Source organism: Mobula hypostoma, chromosome 4 (genome assembly GCF_963921235.1).
Source record: "Mobula hypostoma chromosome 4, sMobHyp1.1, whole genome shotgun sequence".
NCBI lineage: Eukaryota > Metazoa > Chordata > Chondrichthyes > Myliobatiformes > Myliobatidae > Mobula > Mobula hypostoma.
This window is the reverse complement of record NC_086100.1, coordinates 139,455,754-139,468,971: the sequence shown is the minus strand read 5'-3', so window position 1 is coordinate 139,468,971 and position 13,218 is coordinate 139,455,754. Positions and strand designations below refer to the sequence as shown.

The window sequence follows — 13,218 nt, the reverse complement described above, 5'->3', positions numbered from 1 at the left end:
TGTAACTCCAGGTCCAAGAGCTCAGCAGGAACACCTCATTAACCCTGTCCAACCCACTCACCAACACGGCCACAAGAAGGAACCGACAAACCTGTTGCTGCTGCTGCTTTTTAACTCTCTGATTTTACTCCCAGTTTATCACAATCTGTTACTAATTGAGCAGTCCTGACGAAGGGTCTCGGCCTGAAACGTCGACTGCACCTCTTCCTAGAGATGCTGCCTGGCCTGCTGCGTTCACCAGCAACTTTGTGTTAATTGAGGCTTTGTTTCCTTTCCTGTTACCGCCACAGTTACCCTACAACGATTTGCCCCAATGCTGATTACCGGGAGGGTTCTCAATTAGAAAATCCCTCAACACACACACATTTTGTATATGACGATTTGTCCAGGTTTTATAAGTAAAAGTTTAGACAAATATTTAGTGTTTTCCATGTAGGTGTCCAGGACAAAACAATACTCCGGATTGTCGTCACGTCCAAGATTCAGCAAATATAGACACAGGAGGTTCTACAGATGCTAGAAATTATCATTTTATTTTGGCTTCTGCCCCTTTCTTTTCCAGCCTTGATGAAGGTCTGTTAGTTCCTGTAGTAGAACCAAATCAGGCCAGAATTGCCAAATGAAGCTCTGTGGACCAGCAGTTCAGTGGATAACACAATTAGAGTGAAATGATTTAATTTCACTATCATTTGTAGAGTAATGAATACTGTCATTTCACGTATCTTGACAGGAAATTGTTTACAATTAAAGCGAGAAGTTGCGAACACTAAGGTTTTACTAGACCAGATATGAGGGGCCAGGAGATCCAAGAGACAAGATGTATTTACAACTCAATTAAATGCTTACATAAGGAGTGCCTACTAAAAACAAAATCATTTAAGATTAAAGGTATTACAGTACCTGAAATGAGAACTGCATCAGGTAACTGATAAGGGTTACCTATCCATACTAATCTCATCTTGCAGCACTTTACTTGTTGGGATTTAAGTGCTCAGGCAGACACCTCTTCAACGTTACCAGCACCTCTGCTTCCAGCACAGTCCACTCTCCAGGTGATAAAGGTATCTCTCAAATCCCCTTTAAATCTCTTACCCTTCACCCTAAATCAGTCTCTAATTTTATTTTTGTCTGATAGGGAGAGAAGTTTCCTGCAGTCTACCCCTTCTTTTAGTGCCCACCTTACATCCAATCGTATCCTTGATAAACATTACCGCAAAGCTTTACTGCCATACTGCTGAGATCAACTAACACAACACAGACTCTCCACAGATGCTGCCTGGCAGGCTGAGTTCCTCAGCTGTTCATTTACTTTTAAACCAAGAACTGGTTCTCTAATGTTTGCAGAGCTCTATTTCACCTGTGCCAAAATGTCCTCCCCAAAAGCCGATAAGCTGCACCATGCAACTTTAAAAGCAAGAACACTGGCTACACAGTTTTTAATGGTGAAAATAGTAAATGGTCCAGTCAGTTAGTAGTTTTAAGCTTTTATTGCCATTGACGACCTACTGCTATGATACAAATTTACTCAGTTATGCAGAATTTCTGCATCAAGTTTTATATTCAATAAGTTGACAAGTCCACAAAGGCCATTAGTGATGTATAAAGTACTACAATGCCGTAGAAAGATCAAAATGTACATTTACACTTTTTCCCAAATGCTGTAACCCTTCCCTCATTTTCACTTGCAATCAAATTAAACTGAATCAAAGCAGAAGAATAACAAAGGCAGGGTTCAAAATGAATAGGCATTTCATTTTTGAGAGCACACCATGCACAGAATCATTAAAATATTCATATATTACATATTTAAATCAATTAGATCCATAATTATTCTCAATGTTTGTCATTCTGGTAAAAATCCATTGTATTCATAATTTACCACATTTAAAGGACCATTAGAAAACAGGTTTTCTTCCCCTGTGCTAAGTTAGTTAACTTCATAAATTAAGTACATCATAATTCAGATGGTCAAAAATTAAAACATCATAAACGTTCTCACCTCCAGTAACCAAAACAATTCGCATGCTTACCCAGACACTCTTATAAAATGCACACATTTTTCATTTACTACACTGAAAGAGCATACACACATCAAAAAAAAACTCAATCTGAAAATCTGTAAAATTTTGGGACAACTCCATTCTCTCAGTCTCATCAGTTCTTCAGTTTTATTAGCAAAAATCATAATTTCTAGAATATCTGCTATGGCAGTGATCAACTAGAGACCCTTTTGGAAAAGCCATTGTATTAAAACAAGAGCAAAGATTGTGCTACCCATCTTTAAAAAAACTACTTACACATGGCCAATATTATAGCTTAACACCTGATGCAAGATTAAATATTATTTGAAGTGATATTGCCACATAGCAGATGAATACTGTATTTGGATAACATTACTTTCCTCAGAGTTTCTAGCATTGATTACTCAGTGTAGAGAACACCAGGAAATGAAAAGATAACTTTCACACCTTAACCAAACCATACTGATCAGGTTCAGATGCCGTATGCAAAATGTTAAGAGAGCAAATGCTACTAATACTTAATACCATGAAAGCAGAGGAGAAATCACAAGCAAGCTAATGCACTTCATTATTCAAAAACTTCTTTAAATATCACTAGTAAAAGATTAATACCTGTACTTCAAGTGTTACTTGATATGCAATTCAAAGTGCTTTCTCCAAACAAAAATTCTTTTCAAATTTCTAACTTATTGTGCTAATTTTTTTTTCACAATTACAGAGGACAGGATACAAAATTTAGACTGGCACATGTTAGACTTCACTCAACCCAGTGGCAACACCAAAAAATGTCAATTAATGTGATCATTAGTCAGATTAGCTAAAAATGTGACACCTTTAATTGATAAGAGCTGATAACTACTAATCAATAAACAGATTGTGAAGTGTTGGAAATAACTTAAAAACCAGAGTAGAGTAATTCGTATCGATTTGAAATAAAATGGCCAAAGAACACAGAATTGTCCATCAACAAACTTAGGAAAGTATTTGTTGCTTATAAGACCGGTACGAAGGCAAGCTTTATAGCATGTTAATTTTGTTAGTCTTTACTTCTAAATGGCAAATTTCATGTGCTTATGGCAAATGTATATCTGCTTGTTCAAAAGCCTTGTATAATGTATTCCATTGAATAATACTTCACAGAACAGAGGATTTAAAAGTTTCTAATCTGGCAGTTCCATGTAGCTCTAGTGCATAGCTGCTTCTGCTTTTGCTTCTTGCTTAATGAGAAAGCTGCATAAATTTCATTTCCGCTGATTATGTTGGAAGGCCTGCAGTTCAATCTTGTACCAGTCAGGAGCTTCTGGACCACCCTTGCCTGCAGAATAATGATCGTACCCATAATCTACTGTCAGTTCTTCATCCCTCTGGACTGCCCGGATAGTACGGATGCATTTAACAGGTCCAAACCGGGGATGAATAAACCTTAATAAAAAAAAAGTTTCAGAAATAATAATTGTTTTTATTTGAATATTTTACTTAAGTATACTACAAAATTATCAGAATCTCTAAACAATTAAACTGAAAATCATTTTGTTTTATAGAAAATTGCTGTATTTACTTTTATTTCAGAATATCTAAATGTAGAAATCACAATGCTGTTCATGAAAATGTGCAATTTCACTCAACGGAGCTTTAATCTATTCTGAATTCAATTTATAAATAGGTCAAATTCAAAAATGGTATAGCAAATCTGGTTTTTCAATCAATCAAACCCTAACCATGCCCCCCCAACCCCACTTTTATACAAGTTATTTCCAACAAACTCTGCCAGCAATCTTGAGCAACATACACAAAATCCTGGAGAAACTCAGCAGGTCAGGTAGTGTGTGTAGAAGAAATAAACAGACAACATTTTGGGTTGAGGTCCTTCCCCAGTCCTGATGAAGAGTTCTGGCTAAAAACGTCGATGTCAACTGTTTACTCCCCTTCATAGACGATGCCCGACTTGCTGGCTTCCAAATTATCACGGGGTTCCACTCCTGTCGAACTGTTCACAACCCAAATAGTTGGCAATTCATGAACGGAGTTACCTGGTAGCAGACATTCCCCAGCCCTGCAGAACCAGCATATCCACACAACAGTCTCCCAAATGCTCGCTCGTATGCATGAGTTGTACATTTGTCAGGTATTGATAAACTGAGGAGGGCCTGTTTTTTCTGGAGTTCCATTTCTCCCCATATTCAGCATCCAGGATTCACCATTTGAGGATAATACGGGAGATTCAAAAAACATCGTGCTTTATGTTCTACAATTCTTCAGAAGCTGAAATTTACGTAGAACATGCACTTAAAGACATCAGGCTTAAATCCTAGTCTTATTTCACAAACCAACCAATGCAACTCAACCAACTGGGGCACAGAAAATTTATATAAAAGATGCGTTTAGATAAGAGCTGGGGACTGACAGAGTTTAATGAGTGAAGTAAAGCCAGGAGGCTGCAGTACTACTGCAAAGGCAGGAAGGAGAGGCTATACTCTTTTAGAGCAACCATCAGCAGACCAAAGCATGGACTGACTCGATTGGGGTGGAGTCAGGAAGAGTCAGAGCATTCATTGCTGTAGCTGATTCAATATATAATGAGACATCTGTTTTCAAGTGCAGCATCAGGCATGGAACTGCAAATTGACAACATACTGAACATACTTTGACAAAGTTGTGCACAAATCTATAGGTCATGCCATTCAAACTTTTCTAATGTACAGTATAATTTAATTGCCTTCTCTCCTTGAGATGATAAATTAACAAATGCATATAGCACATTAGCAACCTTCCCTTCCCACATCCAGTAAAAATCAATCGTAGCTGAGACATGACTACTTACGTGGCATAAATACAATTGGGATTAAAGGAGTGATTTGCTTTGTGCCCCAACGATGCACAGTACTGCTTTGTACTGTTATAAGGCTCAGGAACGTCAATCACAGTATCGTCATCAAGTGATATGGTATTGCTATTCAGTGACCAGTCTCTAGAATCTACCTGGTAAGAAAACACATTTAGATGAAAAGAGGATTTAGTGATTTCCCGGCTTATATGACAAATAAATTCTTCTCAGGCTTCCAGCCAGGTACAGGTATCAATTATAACCAACGTTTCAATGGCAAACTCTGCCATCTTCTTCTGGAATGATGCTTGAAGATGGCAGAGTTTGTCATTGAAACGTTGGTTATAATCAACACCTGTATCCTGCTGGAAGCCCGAGGAGTTTATTCAACATTTAGTTGAATTTACTTTATACGAACTAACTTTATACAAATTAACCTGCTATTTTCTTAAGCAGACTTCTTATCCCTTCACTAGAAGGCTGCATGACTGCCTCTTACCTCCTCATGTGTTATCCGTATTCCATTATAGAAAGCCATAACTGTGTCAGGTTCTGCTGCTATTTTTGCAAACAAACCTTCCCCAGCATTAGGGATAAGTGATTCAGCAACATATACCCTATTTCAGGAAAAACAAGAAACATTTATACATGCTCTTCATCAAAAATATAACAATTGCTTCAACATTCAAATTATAATTACAATGGTTTACAATTATTTGATTACAATCAGCCTACTTGTAAAAAGGAAATACCATGACAGGAACATAAAAATTCCTGCCTACAATTCATCCTTTATCTGCCCTGCCAAATGTGCAATAGTGCAGCTTTAAATTTCTGATATTTGGCACTATTGAGGGTAATGTTCCGGCCATGTAACCATTTAGTTACATTCATCTACTTCTTGCAGTTGTAACACACTGGTTAAGATTTTACTGCTAATGTTGCAGGGTATTTCATTTAATGGTATTCTGTACAAGCAGTGTGTTCCGCTGGTAGGTGTTTGGGTTACCACTGAAGATAAGGGGTTGTGATGTTCATGCTTAGGAATATCGTGTCATCCATTCAGGATGGTGAAATTGGGACAAGGTTCTAAAGAATCTGGGTGGAGAGGTTCTTGTGAGAGACAATGAGCAGGTCAAGGTCCTTTTGGCAGGAGATGGAGAGAGAAGAAGCTTGAGAAAATCGGCTGTAGGAGTCGATCCAACGGGAATGCACGATTTGAGCTCCAACCTTGTGCATATTGGACTTTTAATTATGATGGGTCCTTTTGTTTTTTTCCTTTCTTTAATAACGGTTTGATTAAGTTAACATTCATAAATATACGTTCTTTATAATTGTATGCAGAGTGTGGTCTGTTATTTCTTGCCGACAGGCAATTGCACGGGAGTAATAATTACACAGTATTCACACCGACTGACGAGACATTCCAACTCCCCAGGTTTGGTGGGACCCAAGTCATTCCGACTCCAGACGTACGGAGACTAGAGGAAGGTGGTTTTCCCACCACTGAGTCTGGTGGCCGTTAGTGAGGGGCTAACAAGCTACAACCTTAGAGACGCCCAGTAAAAGGGGATTTCACAGTTACAACCACAACAGACAAAACTAATCCTCAAAAAGATAGCTGATTAAAGTTGGTAGACGGTAACTCTGACAAAGCTTCAGTTTTGTGGCTGACTTTCAGCTTAAATATCCTGTGTACATACTATGTTAAAAGAAATGAAAAGGAAATCCATCACTTCTGAATTCAGTGGTCCAAATTCACGTGAAGTGAATGATAACCAGTAATTTCTATACCACTTTTCACAATACAGGCTGTCCCTGGGTTGCAATGTCTGACAATGCCAGACATTCATATGAACAAATTTCCATAATATTATCAAATTGAAAAATCTGACACATGTTCACATGCTCATTCCTATGAATAGGAGTAGCAACTTCCTCTCCGTTTTTAGTAATTGTCCTTTCTCATCAGTATTGTTTGACACTATTCATTACAATACTGTGAAGATACTTAATACACCAATAAAGTGATTTTTGTGTCTTTTCCAACTCTTTGTCAAGGATTTCAATATATTTAATAAAGACTGAGTTAGTTGTACATGAAGTACTAAGTGAAGTTGAGTAGATAGTTAAGAGGAATTACAAGAACAGAAAGAAACAGGAATTATGCACACAGAAATTTATAGAAAGAACGTTTTTAAAGTATGCCTCTTCCCAAGAGGAAACGGAAGCAAAGGAATTAATTTTTCCCACAAATGAACAGAAAACAGAAGACCGACTCAAAAGGTAGAAAGAGCCCCAACCCAAAAGAGAATACATTCAGAAACAATAATACGCAACCTGTACATTTATATATGAAGATTAAAGCAACGCTAGTTAAACGTATTAGACCAAGAAATGTTTTTTTTTGGTCAGATGTTGCTGAACACTGAGTATTTAAAAATCTTGGTGGAAAGATTTGTTTCTCTGTCTCATTAAATTAAAAATCATTCACCAGATGACAAATCAATATTTTCCTCAAGAATAAATAATTTCATTAGAAAAATAAAAGTAAAAAGAAATTTGAATAACCTCTCATTTTCATAAGGGTCAGCCAGGAGACATTTAGTGGAAATGCAAAACGGAGTAGACTTGTCCAAGCTGTAAACCGGGCCTGTTGTAAAAAAAAAAGTAACAAATATGACAGTTGATCAGGCTTGATGGCACTATGTCATATTTTTCATATACAACAATTTGTAATTAATTTTAAAATGCCCATTAAGTCCATTTCATTACCTAATTTTTTTCTCACTGAATATTTTTATTGTCCATCTATTATCCAATTTCTACCCAATAACCTACACACACTTGATTCACGCAGAACACCACTTTCCGTCTCCTACCTCATACCAGGTCCCATTCTTCCATCATCCAGTGCTTATTGACCTAAACTGGCACCCAGCAAAATCTTAATTGTGAAATTCTCTGCTGCAGATTCCTTCAAAGGCTTCACTCCTTTCTATCTCTATACGCCACACCACAGACCTGAAGATCTCTACATTTTCAGTGAAGCTTTGCCACTTAAATATCCACAATTTGAAACTGTTCCTTCACATTTCTAAGTTGGGATTGCTTCCTTGCCTTCCTGAAGACACTCACTAAGAGCCACCTGCCTTATAGCAACATTTAGAGTGACAACATGAATGTTGACATCAAAATTAGACATGCATTATGCTTCTCACATGAGGTAAACCCCTTACGAGGTAAACAAGGAAAAAATTACTCATAGGAATGAGTCAGTCATTGTTCTCTGTGTTATTCACTGTGACATTGCTCTCAAGGTAATAAGATCTAAAGATAATCACTTCTAATTTTTTTCTACCATATAAATGTAATATTTTCTTTAGTTTTCTATAAAAATGTGGAATGATTATGTGAATTAATTTTGCTCATTAGTCAATCAAGACATTCTAAACAGGTGAAGTAAGAATTTCAAACACTCTGAAATGTATAAATTGGAATGATTCTACATACCAATTTATGTCATGGAAAATCCTAAAATCTTTCTGCAATCTGAGACTAACCAGACAATACATCACTGTTGGCCGCCTTCTGAATACTGCTACAGTACAAAATGAGACAATTCAGCCCATTGTGTCTATGTTGGTTCGCGAACTGTTCCCTTATCTATTTTCCTGTGTACTGATGTCCACCTGCATGCATGCTTACAGTTTCTTTTTGAAAGCTCCTGTTGATTCAGACTCTTGTATCCTCACAACTAGTAATTTCCAGATGATTGCTTAAAACATTATTTTGCTTTGCATCGCTTCTGGTCCTTTTGCCAGCAAACCACACTAGAGGCATCTCCTCCCTATGAAATAATTGTCAGAATTTCCCCCCCCCCCCACCCCAAACTCACTGCCAAAACAGGACAAGGTTTTGACCATTTTTATCAATTAGATTCTGGATATCAACATTAGCTTTTTCAGATTATCATACTTTGTACCACTTAAGATAATATGCATCTTCAAAGAGTTTCCAAACTGTGGGACTCTGAATTTAAACACAATATCCTAGACAAAGCCCGAATAAATTCCTTGCCTTTATACTTCCAGTTATAAAACCAAGAATCAGAAGTGCTTTTTCTCAACATATTCTTCCAACTTTGATGATTTGTGTTCACACACAGTAAGACTGTGTGTTACTGTGTCCAGGACATCCTACAATTGGTCCATGCTTCTGACACAACCACGTCAGGCTTAGCCAGTTGACATCCACTGGCAACCAAGTTAACAAAGCTGATCACTTTAGCTGCAGGAGTATTTATTTCATTACTAGTCCCTTTAGAATTAAAACAAGTCTCCCCATTTTCAAATGTTAATTGGCAAGTGAACAACTGGATTTAAAATTAATAAAGTTTTAAATACCAAATTATTTGAAAGCAGAGTTTTGGGAGATATAAATAGTGCAGTTGATAAATCATATCGTCATCAGTAAGAATATCTATGTCCTCACCATCCCCAAGTCAACTGAGGTTCCTTCCACATCACAGTGTGGAGGAACATGACATCACACAGTTGAATGAGCTGACCTATTTGAATGTGGCAGTAATGGATCAAACAAATAAACATTGGCTGCTTCTTTAAGGTGACCATCTAGCATACTTTTCAATTAATTCTTACCGTGCAGAGCAATTGTAGTGAGAGTTTCTTGATCCCTGCCTTCCAATATGAGCAGCTGAAGAGCCATAACTAAGTTGATCATGGACTGAGCAACACATAAAATGCTGGAGGAACTCAGCAGACCAGGCAGCATCTATGGAAAAGAGTACTGTCAACATTTCAAGCTGTGACCCTTCATCAGGACTGAAGAAATAATGAGGAGAAAGAGTTAGAAGGTTGGGGGGGGGGCGGGGAAGGGAGGAAGAAACAAGGTGATAGGTGAAACTGGGAGGGGTGAAGTAAAGAGCTGGGAAGTTGATTTGTGAAAGAGATACAGGGCTGGAGAAGAGGGCATCTGATAGGAGAGGACAGAAGGCCATGGAAAATGGAAAGGAGCACCAGAGGGAGGTGATGGGCAGGTAAGGAGATAAGGTGAGAGAGGGAATGGAGAATGGTGAAGAGGATGCAGGGAAGGGAGGCATTACTGGAAGTTCGAGAAATCGATATTCATGCCATCAGGTTGGAGGCTGCCCAGACAGAATACAAGGAACCTGAGTGTGGCCTCACTGCGACTGTTGAACAGACCATAGACTGACATGCCTGAATGTGAATGCGAAGTGGAATTAAAATGGATGGCCACTGGAAGATCCCACTTTTTTTTGGCAGACAGAGTGTGGGTGCCCAGCGAAGCAGTCTCCCAATCTACCTCGGTTCTCACTGATATACAGGATGCCACACCGGAAACAGTAGATGACCCCAACAGACTCACAGATGAAGTGTTGCCTCACTTGGAAGGACTTTTTGGGGCCCTGAATGGTAGTGAGGGAGGTGGTGTGAGGTCAGGTGTAGCTCTTTTTCCACCTGTAAGGATAAGTGCCAGGAGAGAGATCAGTGGGGAGGAACGAATAGACAAATGAGCCGCGTAGGGAGCGATCCCTGTGGAAAGTGGTGGGGGGGGGGGGGGAGAGGAAGATGTGCTTGGTGGTGGAAGCCCATTGGAAATGGTGGAAGTTATGGAGAATTATGTGTTGGATGCGGAGGCTGGTGGGGTTAAGAGGAACCCTATCCTTGATGGGGTGAGGGCAGATGAATGTGAAATGGGAGGAATGCTGTTGAGGGCAGTGTTGACGGTGGAGGAAGCGAAGCCCCTTTCTTTGAAGGAGGAGGAACACTTCGCCAAGCACCTACACTCCATCCGCCAGAAAAAGTGGGATCTCCTAGTGGCCATCCATTTTAATTCCACTTCCCATTCTGACATGTCAGTCCATGGCCTCTTCTACTGTCACAATGAGGCCACACTCAGGTTGGAGGAGCAATACCTAATATTCATCTGGGTAGCCTCCAATCTGATGGCATGAGCGTCGATTTCTCGAACGTCTGGCAAAAGCCACCCCCTCCCCCCCCCCAAACTTCACCATTCCTATTTCCCTCTCTCACCTCATCTCCTTACCTGCCTATCACCTCCCTTCACTGCTCTTCCCCCTTTTCTTTCTTTCATGGCCTCCTGTCCTCTCCTATCAGATGCCCCCTTCTCTAGCCCTGTATCTCTTTCACCAATCAACTTCCCAGCTCTTTACTTCCCCCCACCCCTGCCGGTTTCACCAATCACCTTGTATTTCTTCCCCCCCCCCCCACCCACCTTCCAACTCTGATTCCTCGTCATTTTTTCTCCAGTCCTGATGAAGGGTCTCGGCCCAAAGCACCGACTGTACTCTCTTCCATAGATGCTGCCTGGCCTGCTGAGTTCCTCCAGCATTTTGTGCATGTTGCTTGGATTTCCAGCATCTGCAGATTTTCTTTTACTTGTGATCATGGATTGAGTTTGGAAGTGGAATTACAAAGGTCCATGTTTGACCATCATTAATGGATAGGCCAAACGGCCTCCTCCTTTGCCATTTATTTCCAGGATACCAAACTACATTTATGAATTCCTTTCTAAATGGTGGTATACAAAAAGAAATAGTTATCAACTTTAAGTTAGTTCTACAAAGTTTAGAATTCTATTGCACACAGTGACCACACTTGATTCACTGTTTATTCATTACAGCCCTTTAGCTGTGAACTCAACATCAAATAAAAACATTTTGGAGTCTGGCAGTTCATGAGCAGTACTCTTTAGGACCATATTCCTTGTATCATTGTCATAGGTGACCTATAGTACTTCTACTCATTCATCCTACTTCGGAGTTAAAGTCACAATGAACAAACCACATAAATATAGCAGCTTGGGATTTGAAAACAGACCAAGACGTACTCAATAAGTAAATATGAAAGCCGAAGTGTGATGATGTATGTGAGTAAGATAATCATGAAAAACCCAGCACGTGCCAGTCCATAATATCACAAGACATAGAAGTAGCATTAGGTCATTCAATCCATTGAGTTTGCTCGACCATTCAATTAAGACTGACTTATTTTCCCTCTCACCCCATTCTACCACCTTTTTCTCAGTCTGTCATCTTATGGTTTATATGTGGGAAAATATTTCTCATGAAAATCGATTAACCATATTGATTATAGGCAGGAGTAGGGATTAAGGTCCTGGAAAGTGAGTTTGGGGAGTTAGGTAGAAAATTAAAGAACAGAACTACCAGGGTTACTATCTCAAGATTCCTACCTGTGCTACGTGATAGTGAGGTGAGAGATAGATTCATAGTGCTGTTCAATATATTGACTAAGATGCTATTGCAGATTAATGTGTTGAGATCATTGGGCTCTCTTCCAAAGCAATTAATATCTGTACAAACAAGTTTGACAGTTTGCATCTAAACTGGAAGGAAACCAATATCCTTGCTGGGAGATATGCAAGTGCTACTCAGGAGGGTTTAACTAAATTAGCAAAAAGATCAGCACAACATCAAAGTTCAAAGTAAATTAATCATCAACGTACATATATGATACCATATACTACCCTGAGATTCATTTTCTCGCGGGTATTCACAACGGATGCAAACAAACGCAGCAGTATCAATAGAAAATGCACACAACTAAATATGGGCAACCAAAAGGAAAGAAACATTCATGGGTCAGATGGTCTGTCCAGTGTTATACTGTTCCATGTGTTTTAGTGTTATAACTGGAGATAGAAAATTAAAGTCAATTACCATTGACACCATGGGACAAACCAACATCATTGTGCTCCTTCTCTCCCTAATTATCCTCAGCACATCTTCTCCTTTCTTCCCCCCAATGTGTGACGCTTGAATCATCACACAACTCCACATCCGGTAAAGTTGACAAATATGTCATTTTTAAAGAAGTTTTTGATTTTAATGTCATATTCTAGACTTTAATATCTTTTCATAAAAATGCTTGGAATTTTCACAAAGCATGTAGTCCATTGAAAGCATAGGTGGTATTATTAGGTTACGTAATTTAAACATGTCTTACCATCTGGTACCAGTTCAAACTGAGGTTTCCCTTCAGTTACACACTTCAGAGTTGCCAGGTGTCCTTCGATAAACTCCCCATCAACAAATTTTCCAAGCAGTGCCATCCTGCCCTCAGGGTAAACATATGCTATTTTATCACCAGTCATCTCACCATCTTCATTTACCTCACCTACAAGGCAGCCTCCATCCTGTCAAACAAGATCATCAGTCATCAGTATGACAACGCTTTGCTGTTTGGCCAAGTAAAGATATCGGGCTGGTAATATCAGAGCTCCTCGTGCATCTCTATGTAACTTCACCGTAATATCTCCAAAGCTTGTTTCTATATACAACTGCCTCAC

General features: G+C 39.1%; 1 protein-coding gene across 2 annotated transcripts in view; it reads right to left on the bottom strand.

The window, feature by feature from the left end:
* Positions 1-1,472: 1,472 nt before the first annotated feature.
* setd7 (SET domain containing 7, histone lysine methyltransferase) overlaps positions 1,473-13,218 on the bottom strand; it is a 26,527-nt gene continuing 14,781 nt past the window's right edge. For both annotated transcript variants that reach the window (XM_063046637.1, XM_063046638.1), the window contains 5 exons: positions 12,876-13,065; positions 7,417-7,498; positions 5,345-5,462; positions 4,843-5,000; positions 1,473-3,443 (listed from right to left, as the gene is read on the bottom strand). In XM_063046637.1, the coding sequence (XP_062902707.1) occupies positions 3,263-3,443; positions 4,843-5,000; positions 5,345-5,462; positions 7,417-7,498; positions 12,876-13,065 (729 nt within the window). In that variant the 3' untranslated portion in view covers positions 1,473-3,262. The remainder of the gene's footprint in view (positions 3,444-4,842; positions 5,001-5,344; positions 5,463-7,416; positions 7,499-12,875; positions 13,066-13,218) is intronic.